General features: G+C 46.5%; 1 protein-coding gene across 2 annotated transcripts in view; it reads right to left on the bottom strand.

Moving 5' to 3' along the window:
• Positions 1-20004, bottom strand: part of GAN (gigaxonin) — a 45795-nt gene extending 25791 nt beyond the window's left edge. Inside the window, exon 1 of one of the 2 annotated variants that reach the window (XM_068992959.1) lies at positions 19838-20004. In XM_068992959.1, the coding sequence (XP_068849060.1) occupies positions 19838-20004 (167 nt within the window). The remainder of the gene's footprint in view (positions 1-19837) is intronic. The other variant, XM_068992958.1, reaches the window with a different exon arrangement.
• Positions 20005-20266: the final 262 nt, after the last annotated feature.

Below are 20266 nucleotides of genomic sequence, written 5' to 3'. Positions count from 1 at the left end.
AAAACTGAAAGCTCGAACGTTCCACCACCCAGAGGCCCCCGAGGAAATCATCGGCCTTTGTGCTGAGGCCCAAATGGACAGTGGCCGAAGGGGAGGCCTGTCCTCTGTGCATAAGCCTGATTGCCCGGCACTCCATCCTGCCTGCTTCAGCGCCATCCCCTCACGTCTCTGGTGCACCACGTGGAAAACGAGCAGCTACAGAGTGATGGGCAAGTATGAAGCTTAGGAAAGGGTTCCAAGAAACCAAAGGTTTACTGTTCGGGTGTCAGCCCACCCACTCAGCCCCCAGTAATGAGGCCGATGCACAGCCACTTCGTCGTAGAGGATGCCTCCACGGTCTCCACCCGCCCCTGACCACCTCCCCTCCTCAGAGCCCGCGAGGATTCACAAAAGCGCTTTCCATCTTCCTCCTCTTATCACGTCATCTGCTCTGAAGATGAAATACAGTGTTTCATATTTAGATTTGCTCTGAGTAACCACATCCAGTGACATCAATATCTGGAAGAAATGTGAAAACACAAAATATCTGCCTTCCAGAGTCGTGTGATCTGAACAAAAGAGAAATCTATCTTAGGGAAGATGATGTCTCCTGAAATAAGAGAATGTGGAAAAGTGTGAAGTACCCCTCAAACAGGGACAGCTCAAGGAAACTGCAGAGTGTGAGTCAGGGTGTGAATCTGGGGGACAGGGAGGGCTGGACAGTGGGTGTACACGACCGTGCGGGACATTAATTATTCCTGCAGCAATGCGGCCATCACCAGAGGGAAAGATGTATAGACTACAAAAACCAAACCCATAAAGATGGTGACTGTTTTGCATAGCATCCAGCACCGGGCGTGGATTTAAAAACTGGACCTCCACCAGCTGGTGGTCCCCACCCTTGAGAAACTGACCAGCCCCACTTCTAACCACGGTTTACTGTCAGTGAAATGAAATGGTGCCAGCCATTTCTAGGAGTCCTGAGTTTTAAACTTCCTCGTCTGAAACCTCTGGATAAAGTACCCATTACTTTATTCTATAATAAATGCTTTGTCTCCGTCTGCTGAAAGCCTGTTTCTCCCTCCGCTGTCCTTACCGTCATAATCGTTTGATTTCCTGCCCAGCTGCTTACCCCTAAAATTTAGGAGACTTGACTAATAAACACAGAAGCAGTGATGGTTACACAGGGACGCTGAAACTACGGATGGAAAGTTGGTGAGGAATAGAATATGCACATAACCTCCAAGCCTCACCCTGTAAGTTACATGTTAATTACAAAGAGAAGAGGCCTGAGATTAATCCAGGAGACACCATCTCTAACCATGTGATCAACCCAACACTAACGATGTCGGGACAAGTGGCTATCCCAATGTCAGGACAAGTGGCTATCCTGGGCCCCTGATACCACGCACCCAGGAGGACATGCCATCGCCCCTGTGCTCTTCTTGACAGAAACATGTAGTAAAGTGAGGAACAACTAAAGAGCCTCTTGATGAAAGTCAAAGAGGAGAGTGAAAAAGTTGGCTGAAACCTCAACATTCAGAAAACGAAGATCATGGCATCCGGTCCCATCACTTCATGGGAAATAGATGGGGAAAGAGTGGAAACAGTGTCAGACTTTATTTTGGGGGGCTCCAAAATCACTGCAGATGGTGACTGCAGCCATGAAATTAAAAGACGCTTACTCCTTGGAAGGAAAGTTATGACCAACCCAGACAGCATATTAAAAAGCAGAGACATTACTTTGCCAATAAAGGTCCCTCTAGTCAAGGCTATGGTTTTTCCAGTGGTCACGTATGGATGTGAGAGCTGGACAATAAAGAAGGCTGAGCACCGAAGAACTGATGCTTTTGAACTGTGGTGTTGGAGAAGACTCTTGAGAGTCCCTTGGACTGCAAGGAGATGCAACCAGTCCATCCTAAAGGAGATCAGTCCTGGGTATTCATTGGATGGACTGATGCTGAAGCTGAAACTCCAATACTTTGGCCACCTGATGTGAAGAGCTGACTCATTTGAAAAGATCCTGATGCTGGGAGGGATTGGGGGCAGGAGGAGAAGGGGACAACAGAGGATGAGATGGTTGGATGGCATCAATGACTCACTAGACATGGGTTTGGGTGGACAAGAGTCGGACATGACTGAGCGACTGAACTGAACTGAACCTCCACTGAATTTTAAGAAATCAAATAGACCCAAGTCGAAAGGCCATGCAAAAGAATCTGCTCTTCACCTGGAAGGGAAATGGAGAAACCTCTTAACCTGAAATAATTTTAGACTTGCTGCAAAGTTTTTTTTTAAAGTTGTAGGGTTCCTGTATACTCTTCATGGAGCATATCTACTAATGTTAATAAACTTACATGATCTTAAAAAAAAAAGATTTTATAAAACAAACTTACAATGTTGTATCAGTTTTGGGTGTCCAGCAAAGTGATTCGGTTACACATACATATATATTTTTTTCAGTTTCTTTTCCCTTACAGGTTACTGCAAAATCCCGACTAGAGTTCTATACTGTGCTATGCTGCAGGTCCATATTGCTGATCTATCTCACATGCAGCAGTGGTATACGTTGGTCCCAAACTCTTAATTCATCCCCCCTTCTCTCCCCTTTGGCAACCATAAGTTTGTTTTCTATCTCTGTGGATCTCTTTCTGCTTTTTGTAAATAAGTCCGTTTATATCCTTACCTTTTAGATTCCACATATAAGCCACATCATTTGACCTTTGTCTTCCTCTAACACATAATCTTAGTACAATGACCAAAGCTAAGAAATGAAGACTGGCACAACGCTAGTAAGTTTATTCAGATTTAAGCAGCTTTCCCTCTAATGTCCTTTCTCTGTTCTGGGACCCAACCCAGGGTTCCAAACTGCACTTAGCTACTGTGGCCCTAACCTGCGACTCTTCCTCAATCTTTCTTCACCTTTCGAGACCTGACGCTTTGGTGAGCCCTGGTCAATTATTTCGTACAGTGTCCCTGAACTTGAACTGCATTTCTTACAACTAGACTGAGGTTGAGCATTTCTGGCAGGGACACTATGAGAGCAACACTGTGTCCTTCACATCAGCGAGAACATGATGTCAACGTGTTGTTACTGCTGACCTTAACTGTGGCCACCTGGTTAGGTGATGTTTGTTGGGTTTCTCCACTGTAAGTTACCATTTTCCCTTTTGTAATTAATAAGAACATTGGAGGAGCTAATACGAGAACACGCAAATATCCTTTTTCTCCTCAAACTCTTGCCCACTAATTTTAGTTGCCACTGGTAGCTCTTGCCGGCAACATTAACGTGGTGTTCAACTGACGGCTTCTGATTCTCTTATCGCTTCTTCTACATTTACTAATTGAGCTTCTTCTATAAGAAAGAACTGTCTCTTCTCTCCCATTTATTTATTTATCCATCCTCAGATACATCAGTGTTTCTTTATTCTATGGATTACAATCCAATGTTATTGTTATTCATTTTCTTACTCAAATCGTTCCAGCTTTGGCCATCAAGATTTCTTTCAGGGCAGCTCCATGTTCCTGCTAAAAGCCTCTATGTTCTTTTGAGCCCTCCTTACTTGCTGGCACAAATACTCCAGACACACAGTCTATTTTTCCTGCCCCAGTGCCTGAATCAAGCACATCCCCAAAGACACTGGAGTTTCGAACATTATCTAATTACATTCTAGAAACATCACTCTGGCGGCAGCTTTGGGAGACGGGTGGAGCCTGAGCATAGAGGCAGACAGGCCAGCAGGGAGCCTGTCACAACTCAGCAACAGTGGAAGCTCGAACCCAAGTGGCGGCGACGGCAGAGAGGAGACGGCTTTCAGAGACCTGAGAGGATGAAACGACAGGTCCTGGCGTTAACTTGACGCTGAAGGGAAAGGGAGGAGGTGGCCTCCCCGAGGAGCCCCCGGGTCCTGCTGGAGAGCCTGGCAGGACAGCCGCCATCACGGCAGAGGAAGGACCACCTGCCTGGGGGCAGAGGGAGCGGGCAGGGCCGGGCTTGGGGTGGCCGTGCGGCTGGCCATCAGATGGACGTGCTTGGGGCTCAGCCAGAGGAGGAGATACGACTGCGGTGGGGAGAGGGCAGGCCGAGGACACAGCCGGTGCCGCACCACGTCTGGGGACAGACGGGGGACCAGAAAAGGAGACGGCGGAATGGGATGAGGGCTGTCGAGAGCACGATAAACCAAGAATGGCAGACACAGCAGACAGGTCGAGGAGGACAGGCACTTAGCAGTTTTCACTTAAGTCAGAAAGAGAAAGAAATGCCGTAAGGTGTCAGTTATACGCGGTCTCTGAAATACGGCACACGCGAAGCTCTCTATGAAACGGAAACAGTTAGAGACACAGAGAACCGACTGCTGGTGGCCGAGGCGGGGGCCGGGAGCGTGGAGTGCGTGGCGGGGGCTAGCGGACGAGCGGCGGGCACACAGCAAGGCCCTGCGGGACAGCACGGGGGACTCTACTCACCACCCCAGGAGAAACCACAATGAAAAAGAACGTGTGCGTATGTGTAGCTGAATCACTCTGCTGTACAGCAGAAATTAATATAACATTCTAAATCAACTCTAAAAAAAATTTGTTTTTTTACCCGATGTGGCCATTATATTTAGCAGTTTTTAGAAGAACAGTTTTAATGGAGTGAGAAGACATGTGCCTAGAGGCAGAGGGGAGCAGGAGGTGAGACCAAGGACGAGATACACACACGCTGCCTTCAGACTGTCGGCACAAAGTCAAGAAAATCGTGCACTTGTTGGAAGAGGATGCAGAGTGTGTTTGCTTTTATCAGATGCATTTATTTAACATTTGTGCATTGCCTATGTTCTGGGTGCTGGAAAGGACTTAAGCATACTTTTATGCTCAGGAAAAGGAGCCAGAAAGGAATGAAAATTATTACCTTTTTTTTTTTAAGGACAAGGAAAAGGATACACTACAGAATGTCCTAGAAGGAGGAGATGAATATGGGGCAGGAGGAGAGCAGGGGAGAGAGCGCCAGGGAAAACTAAGCTTGACTGCCAGCCTCTGCTCTCTGAAGACTGGCATGCAGATCATCACGCGACATGTAAACCGCACTAAAGACGATCTCCGGAGTTAAAGACTTCATATCCAAATTTTGAAAAGTCAGACACTCTAGATCACGGCTGACACAATACAAACCACAGCCTGTTTTTGTATGCCCTTTCAACTAAAAATGTTTTTTTTTTTTTAATATTTTAAAAGATTGTTGTTGAAACAAGAAACAAAGAATATGTGACCGAGACTGGATACAGACTGGAAAGCCTAAAATATTTCTGACCCTTTAGAGAAAAGTTTGCCAAACCCTGCTCTAAATGTTTTCACAATAGCAAACATATAACATTTGAAAATTCAGCCTAACAAAATAGTAATGATATGTAACACAGTAATAACGTCGAGAAACAATCTGGAAAAGTGACAAGGCAATGGCAATAAATCTAAAGGAAAAAAAAAAATCAGATACATACTGTCAGGGTCTTGACAGGATAATCCAGTCTTCCTGGACAGTAATCTGGTCTCATGTAACGAGAACAAATCTGTTCTATCTTCAGATACAGATATGCCTGGGACAAAGTCCCTAAAGTGGGTTTACCCACAAAAAACACAAGAAAAAAGAACCAAGAATTTTGTTTTGTTTTGTTTCTAACTTGTTTAGTGCTACTATTCAGGAGGAAAAAAAAAGGAACTGAAAATTAAAAGGTCAAAGGGGAATGATGAAGCAAATTAGATGGAACAGCAATGATGTCATAACAAGTAACTATTAAAAATGATTATGGGCATTACCTTGAGATATTAGAGGGATACAAAATGACTTCAAATGAAAAGATGAACCAGAAATTACATATATATGTGTGTGTATATATATACAGAGAAATTGCAACCGTGACAATATATTAGTGCACTGTTCAGAACCGGAACTCTGGGAGACGTAAATAACTGAACTCTGATGTGGTTTCCCATAAAACCTTTTGCATAAAAAAAAAGATTCTTAAAATGTAAATCCAGTTCTTATATGTTTCCAAGTAAAGCAGTCAATAAAAATTCACCTTTTAAAAGACAAGGTTTGAAAATGCATGTTAAAATTTTAAGACGAGTTCAAAGACAGAACATGACGCAGCAACTTGAGAAGCAGAAAATTCTTCTAGGATGAAACAAACCTGATTCCTTGTTCTGGTCACACCCTGGCCTTCTAGAAATAAAAGAAAGACATTCATGCCTTAACCTGTCAAACAGTTCCAGATTTTCTACTCAGGTAGGATTTTTCAGGTGCTGCTTAAAAGAGCCTCCTCCTGTAACCTTAAGAGCCCATGGAAATGGCCATTTCAAGAGGAAGCCCCTTTGGTCTGGGGGCACTCTTTTCTTTTTGGCTGCACCACATGGCTCATGGGGTCTTAGTTCCTGACCAGGGATCGAACTCACAGCCCCTGTGTTGGAAGCGCGGAGTCTTAACCACTGGACCACTGGGGAGGTTCTCGGGGGCACTCTCACAAGTCTTCTCCAATTAAAAACTGGCGGATCTGGTTCTTCTTTGCCGCCGCACACAAATGGCACTGAATACTACTGAAGTTTCTTATCGCAGAAGTAGGTCCGTATTTCTCCTCGCTTTCTACTCCCTCTTCTCATAGTCAGAAGGAAGGTCTACCTTTTCCAAGGCAAAATGGGACTCCCGATTTAAATTCAAAGAAGTAAGAACTTCTAGGAATGTATTTTCATGTCTTTGTATTCTTCCTTTCAAAGCAGTTCAAACCAAAGCATTACATGGTGCTTAAAAACTTTTCTTTTTCTTTTTAAAGATAGTGGGAGTAGGAAAACAAAAACCCACTACGGCCTGAAATAAAACCCCACACCCCGCCACTGCCCTTTCAAGACCGTTTAATAAATGAGAGACAGCTCATTTTCTGTCTGATGACTTTCACTTCAGCATCTCAAAATGCTCTTTCTGTTTCTGGCGCCGCCTTCATTTATAATCTGTTATAAACTTCTCTAAACAACCTGACGCCGAAAAAGCCTTCCAAAACGTTGTCACAGGAACGAATGCTTCTCTGTTAATTCTCTGGCCATGTTGTGACAAAATGGTCTCTCTCTGGAGCTACTACTTTTGAAGCAAGAATTTGGTTCCTGCTCCCAGGTTTCTTGGCACCAGAAATGGGACTTTGTTGAGCTTGGCTGCGCCATCTAAAGCGGAACAAAGTTCAAGGCTCTCTTCTGGGTTAAAATCTGTCCTAAGATGGTTTATTCTGCCCCTCTCCCCAAGTCCTCGATACACGTTCAGCTATGTAGTAAAACGCCTCGGCCAAAAGCTTCATCTCACTTCCACGTAAGATGTAGCATCCTGAACTCTCATCCCCTACTTCCTCTTCAGCACTTAGACTGCAGGCAACTCAATTCTCTTACCTACAGACTTCCTAATGGATCAGTGCCTCTGGCCCTGGAGGTAAAAGACGCTTTAAGAGCGCCCAGTCCATCTGTCTGTCCTGTTTCTCCTTACTGAATAAAAGAGTCACACGTGTCACTGAAGGCACCCACCATCCACCACAAAGAAGCCTGTGGGAGGCAGTGATTGTTGGGCAGAACAGGAAAGACATTACAAAAGAAGGGACACTGGGTCCTGAAGGACGAAAAGGAAAAAAAGCAGGAGGTTAAAAGGGGCAGAGACAAGAAACGCATACATTCAGACACGTGTCACCCTCTGTAGGATTTTCAGCAACTGAAAGAGCCTAATTAAAGTGTTTCTAGAGCAATGCTACCTTGAACTGGACACCTCAGAGATAGGTCGTAGTCTTCCCCATTCTTCACAGGCAGCGGGCTCAAAACCTGTTAGCTCTTCCTTCTTCCTTCAGCCTAACTCCCGCATCCAAATAGCGGTTGGTTGATTTCTCCCGTAACGTCTACCTCAGCCACGACTGACACCGGGGCCCAGGTGCTGACCCGAATCAGGCAGCAGCTCTGGTCCCTCTGTGGCCCTGGGAACAAACCCCCACCGAGCTGCCTTCTCAGAGCACAGCCCCGTCTCCATTACTGGTGTAATCCTGGTGAATGACTGAGTGAAACTCTAGACGAATTGGTCAGGCACTGGAGAATACCATCCCGATCGGCCGTCCACCCACACTTCCCACCACTCCAGTCCAGCCCGCGCGGCGTGCTTACCATCGTGAGCACACACCTGAGCCCCTGCATGCACACCTGTGCTAACGTGGACCCTGCTCTTTGCCGCTCTCTTCACCTGCCCCACCCAGCCCTCTACCTCTGACTCATGCCCAAGGCCAGGCTTCACTGTTTCCTCCTTGGCACCTTAAGGGTCAAGCAAGCAGCCCTTCCTCCTTGGAACGCCTGTGGCTGGAAGTATCTGTACCAATAAAACAGCCTCGGTTCCACACTTTGTTCTTTCACACCTGAGCTGTAACCTCTGAGGACGGAGCCTGTACTTGACAGAGTCTTTGAAAGCTGTCCTTCATATGTCCAGTAAGTGACAACCAGCGTTGTTCACTGATGAAGAGGACGTGAACCTGGGCTCTCCTGGCTCTTCCCTTCTCCTCACCAGGTCCTACTGCTAATCCCTCTACTCCAGCCACGCCAGCTCCACTGATGAACCCAAGCCCAGGGAACTCCTATCTCCTGTCTGAACCATTCTCAGTTCAGTTCAGTCGCACATTCGTGTCTAAGTCTTTGAGACCCTGTGGACTGCAGCATGCCAGGCTTCCCTGTCCATCACCAACTCCTGACGTTTGCTCAAACTCATGTCCATCAAGTCAGTGATGCCATCCAACCATCTCATCCTCAGTCGTCCCCTTCTCCGCCTGCCTTTAATCTTTCTCAGCATCAGGGTCTTTTCCAATGAGTCAGTTCTTCACATCAGGTGGCCAAAGTATTGGAGTTTCAGCTTCAGCATCAGTCCTTCCAATGAATTTTCAGGACTGATTTCCTTTAAGATTGACTGGTTTGACCTCCTTGCAGTCCAAGGGACTCTCAAGAGTCTTCCCCAACAGCACAATTTGAAAGCATCAATTCTTTGGCACTCAGCCTTCTTTATGGTCCGATTCTCACATCCATACATGACTACTGAAAAAACCATAGCTTTGACTAGATGGACCTCTGTCGGCAAACTAATGTCTCTGCTTTTTAATTTGCTGTTAAGGTTAGTCATAGCTTTTCTTCCAAGGAGTAAGCGTCTTTTTAATTTCATGGCTGTAGTCACCATCTGCAGTGATTTTGGAGCCCAAGAAAATAAAGTCTGTCACTGTTTCCATTGTTTCCCCATCTATTTGCCATGAAGTGATTAAACACAAGCTGGAATCAAGATTGCCGGGAGAAATATCAATAACCTCACATATGCAGATGACATCACCCTTATGGCAGAAAGTGAAGAGGAGCTAAAAAGCCTCTTGATGAAAGTGAAAGAGGAGAGTGAAAAAGTTGGCTTAAAGCTCAACATTCAGAAAACGAAGATCATGGCATCTGGTCCCATCACTTCATGGGAAATAGATGGGGAAAGAGTGGAAACACTGTCAGACTTTATTTTTTTGGGCTCCAAAATCACTGCAGATGGTGACTGCAGCCATGAAATTAAAAGACGCTTACTCCTTGGAAGAAAAGTTATGACCAACCTAGATAGTACATTCAAAAGCAGAGACATTACTTTGCCGACTAAGGTCCGTCTAGTCAAGGCTATGGTTTCTCCTGTGGTCATGTATGGATGTGAGAGTTGGACTGTGAAGAAAGCTGAGCGCCAAAGAATTGATGCGTTTGAACTGTGGTGTTGGAGAAGACTCTTGAGAGTCCCTTGGACTCCAAGGAGATCCAACCAGTCCATTCTGAAGGAGATCAGACCTGGGATTTCTTTGGAAGGAATGATGCTAAAGCTGAAGCTCCAGTACTTTGGCCACCTCATGAGAAGAGTTGACTCATTGGAAAAGACTCTGATGCTGGGAGGGATTGGGGGCAGGAGGAGAAGGGGACGACCGAGGATGAGATGGCTGGATGGCATCACGGACTCGATGGACCTGAGTCTTAGTGAACTCCAGGAGATGGTGATGAACAGGGAGGCCTGGCGTGCTGCAATTCATGGGGTCGCAAAGAGTTGGACACGACTGAGCGACTGAACTGAACTGATGGGACCAGATGCCATGATCTTAGTTTTTTGAATGTTGAGTTTTAAGTCAGGTTTTTCACTCTCCTCTTTCACTTTCATCAAGAGGCTCTTTAGTTCTTCACTTTCTGCCATAAGGGTGGTATCATCTGTGTATCTGAAAAGCATATCTGATTGCGTATTCTCCTGGCAATCTTGATTCCAGCTTGTGCTTCATCCAGCCCAGCAATTTGCATGATGAACCATTCTAGCACCCTCCAAAAGGCCTCTCATCAACACCTGACCTAAACTCTTCTGATAAAATCTAAACTATCTCACACAAACTAAACTATATTGGAAAAAAAAGGTTTGTGGTCCCTTTCCTGTATCTGCCACCTGCCCAGCTAGCTCCCAACATACAGCTCTCCGGGAAGTGTTCCAGTGGGAGCTGGGCCTTGGGGGGAGCAGTGTGCACGCCACTCTGAACTCAGGGCTACGAGGCCCTGCTGCCCCAATCTGGATTCCTGCAGCTCCACCAGCTGCGCGTCATCTCCTCGGGCTGGCATTCCAGTCCAACCTTGAATCGGATCACAGCACTTCGGATCCCTGTGCTCTCCCTGTGGCCCCCAGCTCTGCTCACACCGACTCTCCCTCCTCCACACGCCCTCCAGATCTCAGGTTAGACAGCTCTTCCTCAGAGTGATGCTCCCCCACCTGGTCCACCCCTCACATCTCTCTGTAACGAGATCTCTTCACTGTCTGCCTCGCCAGCCGAATTCCACAGATCCAGAGCCCTGGAGGCCCAGGGCATGGCAACACCGTGCATAAATGCAATGCTCAAGAAAAGTTTAATGAATGATCAAGCATTTAGGAAACCTTTGACCAAGGATCTATATTCTCTACTTAAAAACAGCTGTTTCTGTAAATGTAATGAATGGGGGTTACGAACACAGTAGCGAATGATTAGATGAGTCATTTAAGTATACTTTTAGAGCAGACTTTCAGAAGTAACTCTTCTGAAAATAAAATCAATCTCTTCCTTTTCCATTCTTGAAATTCTGGTACTACCACAATATCGTAAAATACCACACAATATCGTGAAAAATTAAGTGAACATCAAAGATAACTTAACACTAGTTAGTTTTATGTTTCTTTCCTTTACTGGCCCCCCCAGAGGTGGGAAAAATAAGTTGAGTGATTTCAAGCTCCACGTGCTCAGTCGCAGTTTTGACACTGTTTGTGGGAGATCACTGAATATACAGTCAAATGGCACCCAGCACACGAGACAATGGAACCTGGGAAGGCGTAACGTTCCATAAGCCCTGAATTGCAAGCTCCTGCCGATCCCCGACTCTCCATCCAGCACCCAGTTGTGGATACCCAGGGTCTCTGATGTATTTTTTGAATTAATGTCTATCTCTAATTAGTCAACACTAGTTATATAAGGTCTCTTTATAGGAAACTCTGATTTAATACACAGCACATCTCAATTATTTTAGACAATGCTAATTCTTGAACTGGACTTTATCACTGGTGAGCACAAGCTCACAAGCACATGGGTTAAAGGGTGATGACATTTCTAAAGAATGTACTGACTGCTGTGACGGTGATGTCCATTTTCCTAACTCCCCTTCCTATCAATAGGTAAAAAGACCAGGAAGTAAGGAAGCAGAGCCTCTCCTTTGCTTTTGCTCCACTGCAGGAGTGAGAGAAACGAGAATCCTGGTGTGTCTGCAAGCAGCAGGCCTCATTCCTTTCAGGCAAAGGCAGCTCTGTTCACATGGGGCACCAGTGTTAAGGAGGCAGGCAGGAAAGTAAACGTAAGGACCAACCAACCAACCACCTGTAGGAAGTCTCTAATCTGCGAGGGTAAGTCTGAACTTCCCACATCAGCTGGAACACAGGAGGAGGAAAAGCTGGACGGGTGTGGGAAACTCTTCCCATGACTAACAGATGAAACATTCAAGACAACGATGGCTTCTGCTGGCCTCCAACTCACATCCCTGAAGCAGAAGTGGGCTCTAGCAAGGAGACAGCAGCAAACAGTGATGACTGACTTTGCTTTCTAAGGATTTTCTTGCTCTTCCCAATCCCACCTCCTTACACGGCCAGCCACTCACAGTGAATGGGCTCAAAGTGGTAGATGAGATGCAGACCAAACTCACACCTTAAATGTGAGGTTTCTCCAATTCAGAGAACTGACTGATATGAACAATTCAAGTGACAAAGGTCTGAAAATATTTTGAGCTCAATAATACATGACAATTTAGAATTATTCAGAGGCAGAGGCACTTGGATGCTGATGAATGTGAATGTGACTATAAAACTATGTTTTACAATATTTCTACTCATGTTAAAACAAAAATTGCAAGTGCCAAATGAACTTTAAAAAGAATCACAAAATACTTATGAGCAAAAATGTACATTTAAAGTTCTATATCCATTAGCACATTAACTGTAAAAAGAAAAACGAAGCACATTGTATTGGTCTATACCCCATTACAACAGTCTATTTTTAAAAACCAGTCTTCCCCACTTCCACTTGATATGTGCTGCCTCTTAAAGCTTTATTGCCTGAAGGCCAACTCTTTTATCTAACAAAATATTTCCCGGAGATCTTATTTTCCTAAAATCTCTGAAAAGAAGGTAAAAAAATTACAATTTATTCCCATAGAGAATTGAAAGCAGCAAACATTAGACCATCATTCTACGGTGAAGACATTCTTTGGCAATAAATGCTTAGGGAGACAACTTCAGTCTCTGCTCTTCTGAGCACAGGGGTCAGGAACTCAAGCTGAGCAATGAAGGACATTTAGAAGGACACACCACCTTCACCCTCCACACAGCTGTGGTTGCCAGCTTTACTAGAGCCTTTGATTGCCTTCCTTCTTTGGACTCATCATGTTTTAGGAGACAGACGACCCATGGGAAGCACTCAGAATTCAAGGTTGCAACCATAACCTGCCCCTTGTCACACTCACACCCCTGCATCTCCACCCTTAACCTAGAATTCCAACTTACAAATTATTCATTTATATCATAGCTCGAGCATACAAAATGATAGACTTGTGTTCTTCCAAACGATGAAGCCACTCCCCAAAGGACTCAGAAGCAAAACGACTCCTTATTTGTCCTAATTATGTTTTCTTTATGGAATATAAATAGAGTTTAAGCCTCACTTTGAAATCATGAGACAGACTGATTAACAGTTTAAACAATAGATAAGGTGGTTTTATAATCTGGATGCTTGGTCTATATTATCCTCGGACAGCAAGGAGATCAAACCGGTCAATCCTAAAGAAAATCAACAGTGACTATTCAATGGAAGGACTTGCTGCTGAAGCTGAAGCTCCAATACTTTGGCCACCTGATGCAAAGACCCAACTCACTGGAAAAGATCCTGCTGCTGGGAAAGACTGAAGGCAGACAGAGAAGGGGGGCAGCAGAGGATGAGATGGTTGGATGGCATCACCATCACCCATGGACACGGATCTGAATAAAGTCCAGGAGATCGCGGAGGACAACGGAGCGTGGCACGCTGCAGTCCATGGGTGGCACAGAGTCAGACACCACTTAGCAACTGAACAACAACCAATCTGCGAAGCCAGAATTTCTATGCGGAAAAGCACTTCGCTCAACTCTCTAAATTATATAATAAAAATCACTTTAAGAACACTGAAGAGAACTTGCAGAAGAAAATGCCAACTGGAAGAAGAGGCAGAAGTCAGAGGGCGCAGGTAAGACAGGGAGAGCTTCCCAGCCGGCATTCAGTGGAGCTAAGATTAAAGATGCACCTCTGTCACACTGCTTTTTGCTCAAAGTAACAAGCCCTGGGAAAGCTATACAGTAAGTCTAAACATTCAACACTTCACTTAATGTTAGATCCCTTAGTCCAACAAGAATTTTATTGATCTGTTTCATCATTTGAAACCTTCCGAGAACCTGTCCAGAATTAGAGCTTTCACTGCTACTAAGAGTGGCAACCGCTGCCTTGTATAAATAAACGTGTGTCTTTCAGCTGAAATGAGTGATCTATGTTAAACTTAGGGCTCCAACTCACAAGCTCTTGGTTTTCTTAGGAGCGCTGGGAAAATCTTTCTTTGATCTTCTGAAAGAGAACATGCTTCAGTATTGGTTTTGGAAAATCTCACATTAAGAACAGGGTTCAATCCAATACTAAAGGAAGAAGAGGAAGAGGAGGGAGAAGTGGGGGGAGGGGAAGGAGAGGAGGAAGAGAATGGAGATGATCATTTTGAAGCATGTGACTGTAAGCTGTTCAGGGCAAGATTTCACCTTTTTAAGCAGTTGTTAGGGATGCCTTACAGTAAACAGATAGAAACAAACAAGGCCAAACACGGCCTAGATCCATTAATAAGACAGTCAAGCCCAGTGTATTTTCCATCACCACCAGAGCGCAGCATGAGTAGGTACAGTTGATTTAAAGATTGCTCAGGACTCAGTAAGCATCTCAGAACCTGGAGTTTCCAGCTGAACCCGTGAGGACTAAGAAACCGAACAGCTTACAATCACTATGCAAAACCCTTAAGATAATCATTCATGAGCTGCTTTGAGGAAACTAAGAACTCAAGTGCAAGTGAAAGAAAAGAGACTTCAGGACTGAAAGCTTGCTCTGCACACAGCAGACAAAACTAGCAGACATCAGTGCTCAGAAACTAAAGGGCGGGTTTCAAGTACCCAAGGAAAGGATGACAACAATTTCTACATTACCACGAAACTTGGACTCCCACAAAGATCATCATATGAGTCTCGTTAAGAAGTTTCATCAGCATCATCGATGAGTCAAATTTTAGATTTAAATGGCAAAACAGGCTCATCAATAATTAGGCCTTGGAACGCATCCAAATTAACAGGATAAAGTAAATGCTTGTAACAAAAGAACTCTACAGAGCTAGATTTATGCAGCAGAATATGCAACCAAGTCCTGCATGACAAGGCAAAGGGAAGGCTGTAACATCAATGTGCCACAAAATCAAAAAAAAAAATCTTTTTGGCCACATTGCATAGCATGAGGGATCTCAGTTCCCCCATCAGGGATGGAACCTGCACCCGCTGCAGTGGAAGGTCTGAATCTTAACCACTGGACCACCAGGGAAAACTACAGGCGGTCCAACGGAGCTGTAAGACGGAGACAGACCTCTGCCTCCTCACGACACAGACACACAGAGCAGAGCAAAACCAGCCCAAAGCCCAATCAGCCTCACTTCACAGACAAGAAGACTAGACTAAGGCCCACAGAACTGTCCAAGATGATCCAGGCTGGAGTCTAGGCCCAATGGCTCCACTCCACACCCACCAGACCAGCTCTTCCTCAAAACACAAGGGACAGAAATCGCCATTCTTACTGTTGGCTAACTTATCACAGGGTCCAAATTCTTGGGAATCTTTTTTTCCTTTACTCTCTGGGACTAAAATCTAAGCAAACTCCTGTTCCAACAGATTCCCTAGAAAACCCAAAATTCCCCAAAGTGGATATGGGACTGGATCCTGCACAGAGCCCTGTTACACCACCACAGAGCCACACGGCAATTCACCTGCAAATTCCTTCACAGACATCGTGCCCCAAGAGCCACAGCTCGCGAAAGAGAGGAGGGCGAACTCCACACCAGATCAAGGGAACTGTGCAACTCTGCAACACTCAGGAGAAAAGGAAATTTCCTACAAGCCTCAGGGAACCTTTCCCAGAAGGTCTCATGGTTGCTGAGAAAGGAAAGGGTTGCTGTGGGTCGTCATTATAGCTCTGAATTCAATGTCATCATTCTTAAAGGTCATCAGCTACGTTTAGATTGTTTTTTTGCCAACAAACCAAAGGGAAAATGTCATTCAGGGATCCTGAGAAAGTGCTGGGCAGAGGGCACGCTGGGAAAGCAGCATCCCACGGTAAGCTGCGGGGAGTGACGAGCTCCGGGAGTCTCTGCCCGCCCTTCCTGGAGCACCTCAATCTTCAGTGGTGTGACAGATGCCCCCCCCCGCCCCCAGCCTTCCTCCAGGTGATCATTAGGAGTTTGTTGCTGAATTTAGGTTTTCCTGGCTTTTTCCTTTTATAATGAAAGTCCTCCAGTGCTAAGACGATCAGGAGGAAAAACAAATGTTAAACCAAAGATAAAGCACAGGAAAAGATTAAAACCAAGTTAGGCTAAAAGACTTTTTATACGGAGTAAAAAGTATGTCAAATGATTTGCTTCAATTCCTAGTGCCACAAACTTGGATTGGTTCCCTTGGCTGATGATACAGAAACAATATATAACATTGTTTCTAAGCCACACAACTTCAGAGGCCTATAACACTTACTGCTGCTGCTAAGTCACTTCAGTCCTGTCCGACTCAGTGAGACCCCACAGACGGCAGCCCACCAGGCTCCATCCCTGGGACACTTACCAAAACCAGGCAAACTGGAGACATTAAACAAAACTCAGACTACCAAATTTACAAACACCCAATCCATACATTTGGAGAAGGCAATGGCAAGCCACTCCAGTACTCTTGCCTAGAAAATCTCATGGACTGAGGAGCTTGGTAGGCTGCAGTCCATGGGGTCATGAAGCGTCGGACACCACTGAGCGACTTCCCTTTCACTATTCACTTTCATGCATTGGAGAAGGAAATGGCAATCCACTCCAGTGTTCTTGCCTGGAGAATCCCAGGGATGGGGGAGCCTGGTGGGCTGCCGTCTGGACATTAATGACATCACAGGCCTAAGTGTTTATGCTTCAAAAGGGAAAGTAAGAAACATCAAGTTCTGTTGCTGCTGCTGCTAAGTCGCTTCAGTTGTGTCCGACTCTGTGTGACCCCACAGACTGCAGCCCGCCAGGCTTCCCTGTCCCTGGGATTCTCTGGGCAAGAACACTGGAGTGGGTTGCCATTTCCTTCTCCAATGCATGAAAGTGAAAAGTGACAGTGAAGTCGCTCAGTCGCGTCTGACTCTAGTGACCCCATGGACTGCAGCCCACCAGGCTCCTCCATCCATGAGATTTTCCAGGCAAAAGTACTGGAGTGGGGTGCCATTGCCTTAGAACATACAAATTCATTTTGTTTCACTATAACTCTTTAAAGTTTCACTCAAACAAAATGGAGATATTATAAAAGCCCAATATAATCAGCATCAAAAATTAAACAGTTCGTTTCTAAATACTAATATAAATTAGTCATATTACTTTGAAGAAGCCTTGAGACTGATAATTTTAAAAGAACCCCAGGAACAAATCTACAGCTTCAATGACCAAATAAACCTACAGCAGTCAATCAGTCCCTGAAAAAACACACACTGACCAATTCATATTTACCTAGAAAATGTCAAAAATAAGTGCCCTACCTACTGTGCAAGATGGCTGAAAATAAAAATCAAAATGAGACAGTATGTGAAAGTACTTAATAAACAAAGTCAGTAAGAGAGTTTACACAAAGACTAGTTAAACGCAAGTAATGCTTTAACCTGGTATAGTAAACAAGAAGGAGACTAGGCATCACTAACCTGGAGTCTAATCCTAGTTGAACCACTAAGTGCTAGTAACCTCACTGTAATATAAATCACTAATGCCCACCGTGTTCTATTTTTTTAATTGGAAGGTTAACAGAATTGGACTAGAGCGTTTGAAGTCCCTTTTGGCTCTACTAGTATGATCACTAATATTTCACACCTAAATTACTACTAGTATAAACTAATATTACTAAATATTCTCATCTGTGCCACTATGTCACAAGCAGATACACCATCTTTCCTAACTTGGCAGATATAGCAGTGGTACCTTACCAGTGATACTTCTGGAGACCTGTGTGCAGACCTGGGAGGGGTTTAAAGCCCAATTACCTATTTCTGCACAGGGTTGGTCCAAGATTAAATGAGAGGAAGACACATTTTATCCCTCATTGATCAGACTAGTGAGCGGAAGCTGAGATGAAGTCATCTACTGACAACTCGAAAAAGAGTGAAAGCTGGGAGCAGAAAGCAGGTGCAGGGCTCTTCTCCATCAGGGACAACTGCGTGTCTGAGATGGAAATGCACCAGAACCGGTCCCCTCGTGTCCAGTCTGCTGTGGCAAAAAGGAGGGCAGTCCCTGCTTCCACTCATCTGCTAACCACCAGGCACTGGTCTTTCTGCATGCCAGGGATGTGGAAATGAACAAAAGCAAAGTCCCTGGCCTCATGGAGCTTACTCTGTGGTTGGGGAAGAACCACAAAGTAAATGAGTAAAATGCAGGGTATATTATCATGGTAAGGGCTAAGGGCTAGGGAGAAAAACGAAGCATGCCAAGGGAACAGAGAGCATGTATTTGGTGATTCACGATTTTCTTTTAAGCCAGCTGGATGCCACTTACAGAACTACAAGAATGCATCTAAAGTAGTTTTCCTCAGCATTTCATCAAACAAGGAATTCTCTGTACACAGGAAGATGCTAGCCTGCTGATTCCAATTTTATATTGATTGCTCAAAAGCTCTAAACTGCCAGCCGCGAGCTATCTGTCACGTGAGCAATCTAAACCCCACACTAACATCAACTCACCCCAAGCCCACCTTGGAAATCCACAGAGTGCAAATAGATTTTAAGAAAGAGAGCCAGGAAGAGTCAGGAGAAGTTACCAGAAATTAGTTGAAATGCTTCTGACTAGGCGTAGATGTCTCAACGCACAGGTTAAAAAGCAATTTGTGTGCCGAGGTCCGCCAGGACAAGGCATTGAGACTACAGCACACATCATTTTGCTTTTTTTCTGACCTGTCAATTCTAGTGACATTCTCTACTATTAGTCTATATTTAACCAGCTTACTGGGCAGTTTCTCCAGCTTTTAGCATTTCCCCCCTCTTTTATTATTATTATTATTTTTTTTATCCCCACCCCTCCCCCCTTTTATTAAAAGAGCAACTCAGTCTGCAAGAAAGTTCCTACAACATACCAGCCCCTGCAAGATGTGATACCCTTGTATGAACACTGTCCTATCCACCTTCAAATCACGTTAGTTGAGCTGACGAAACAGGCTGATCTTCGTTTTAAAATGCCTTCTCTAAATCGCTAAAATCTCATCATGGTCCTCGGATTGTATAACAGCATCCTGAGAATTACAGTAAGTCTTTCGAAATGTGCGACAGCTTACTGTAATGTCTGTCTATAACACACTGCCCTTCTTTTTAAACGGAGGACCCACAAGGGGTGGCAAAGCCACTTTTGCGAAGAGCCCGGGCCTGGAGTGGGGGTGGGGGGGCGGGTTGGGCCGTCCATCCTAAGAAAAACATCCGATGGGTTTGCCCTCTGCCCACATCCGAGGGGAGGCGTGCATTCGGCTTCTCCGTGGGAGGGGCGCTCCCTGGCCGCGTTCGCTGCGTGGGACCCGGGCCACCGCGCGTCGATTCCGAGGAGAACGGGCCGGCAAACTTGAGCCGGGATCCGCGGGCCGGGCCCCGTGCGAGGGGACAGGCTCTCCCCGGCGCCGCCCCGCCCTGCGCGCGGTTGCGGCCCTGGGTCCGGCCCAGCACGGCGTCTGGGGGCCTCGGAGGCCGGGCGGCGGAGACCCGAGGAGCGAGGGACGGCAGGGGCGGGGGGGACTGCGGTTCAGGGTCCCCTCCGGGGAGCAGGGCCGGGCCCCGGGGCGGCTGTCCTGGGCGGGGGTGAGGCCCGGCGGCCGGGGCGTCTCCCGGGAGGCACGCCGAGCCGAGCGCTGACCACTGGGACCCCGGCGGCCGGCGGGGACTGGGGACCCGGGGCTCCGCGCCCCGCCCGGCTCTCCCTGCCCCTGGGCCCGGGGCTGCGCGGCCCCGCCCGGCCCCCGCCTCACCTGATGTACGGGCTGGCGGCCGCCAGGATGTTCTTTTGCACCGGGATCTCCTCCCCGTCGAGGACCAGGTGCGCGTCGCAGAAGCGGGACTCCTCCCGGAACGAGCTCAGCGCGCGCAGCAGGCGCGTGGCGTGCTGAGGGTCGGACACGGCGCTGCCCTCGGCCATCGCGGCACACGCTCCTCCGCCCGCCCGTGGAGGCTCTGGAAGTCGCCCCGCCGGACCTCGCGAGCCGCCTGCGCTCGGCGCGCGCCCAGTCCGCTCGGCCCGCGCGCGCCCCGCCCGCTCGGCCCCGCGCTCGGCGAGGCGAGATCCAGCCCGAGCCTCTGGAACGCGCTTGCGCCGTCCGCCCCGCGAGCGGCCGGTGCCTTTAAGGAGCCGCGGCGTTGCGTCATTTCTCCGCGACGCCCCCGCGCCCTCCCTCCTCTCT

The sequence above is a fragment of the Capricornis sumatraensis genome, chromosome 20 (genome assembly GCF_032405125.1).
Source record: "Capricornis sumatraensis isolate serow.1 chromosome 20, serow.2, whole genome shotgun sequence".
Classification (NCBI taxonomy): Eukaryota; Metazoa; Chordata; class Mammalia; order Artiodactyla; family Bovidae; genus Capricornis; species Capricornis sumatraensis.
Note: the sequence above shows the minus strand (reverse complement) of the source record. Positions and strands in the feature narration are given on the sequence as shown.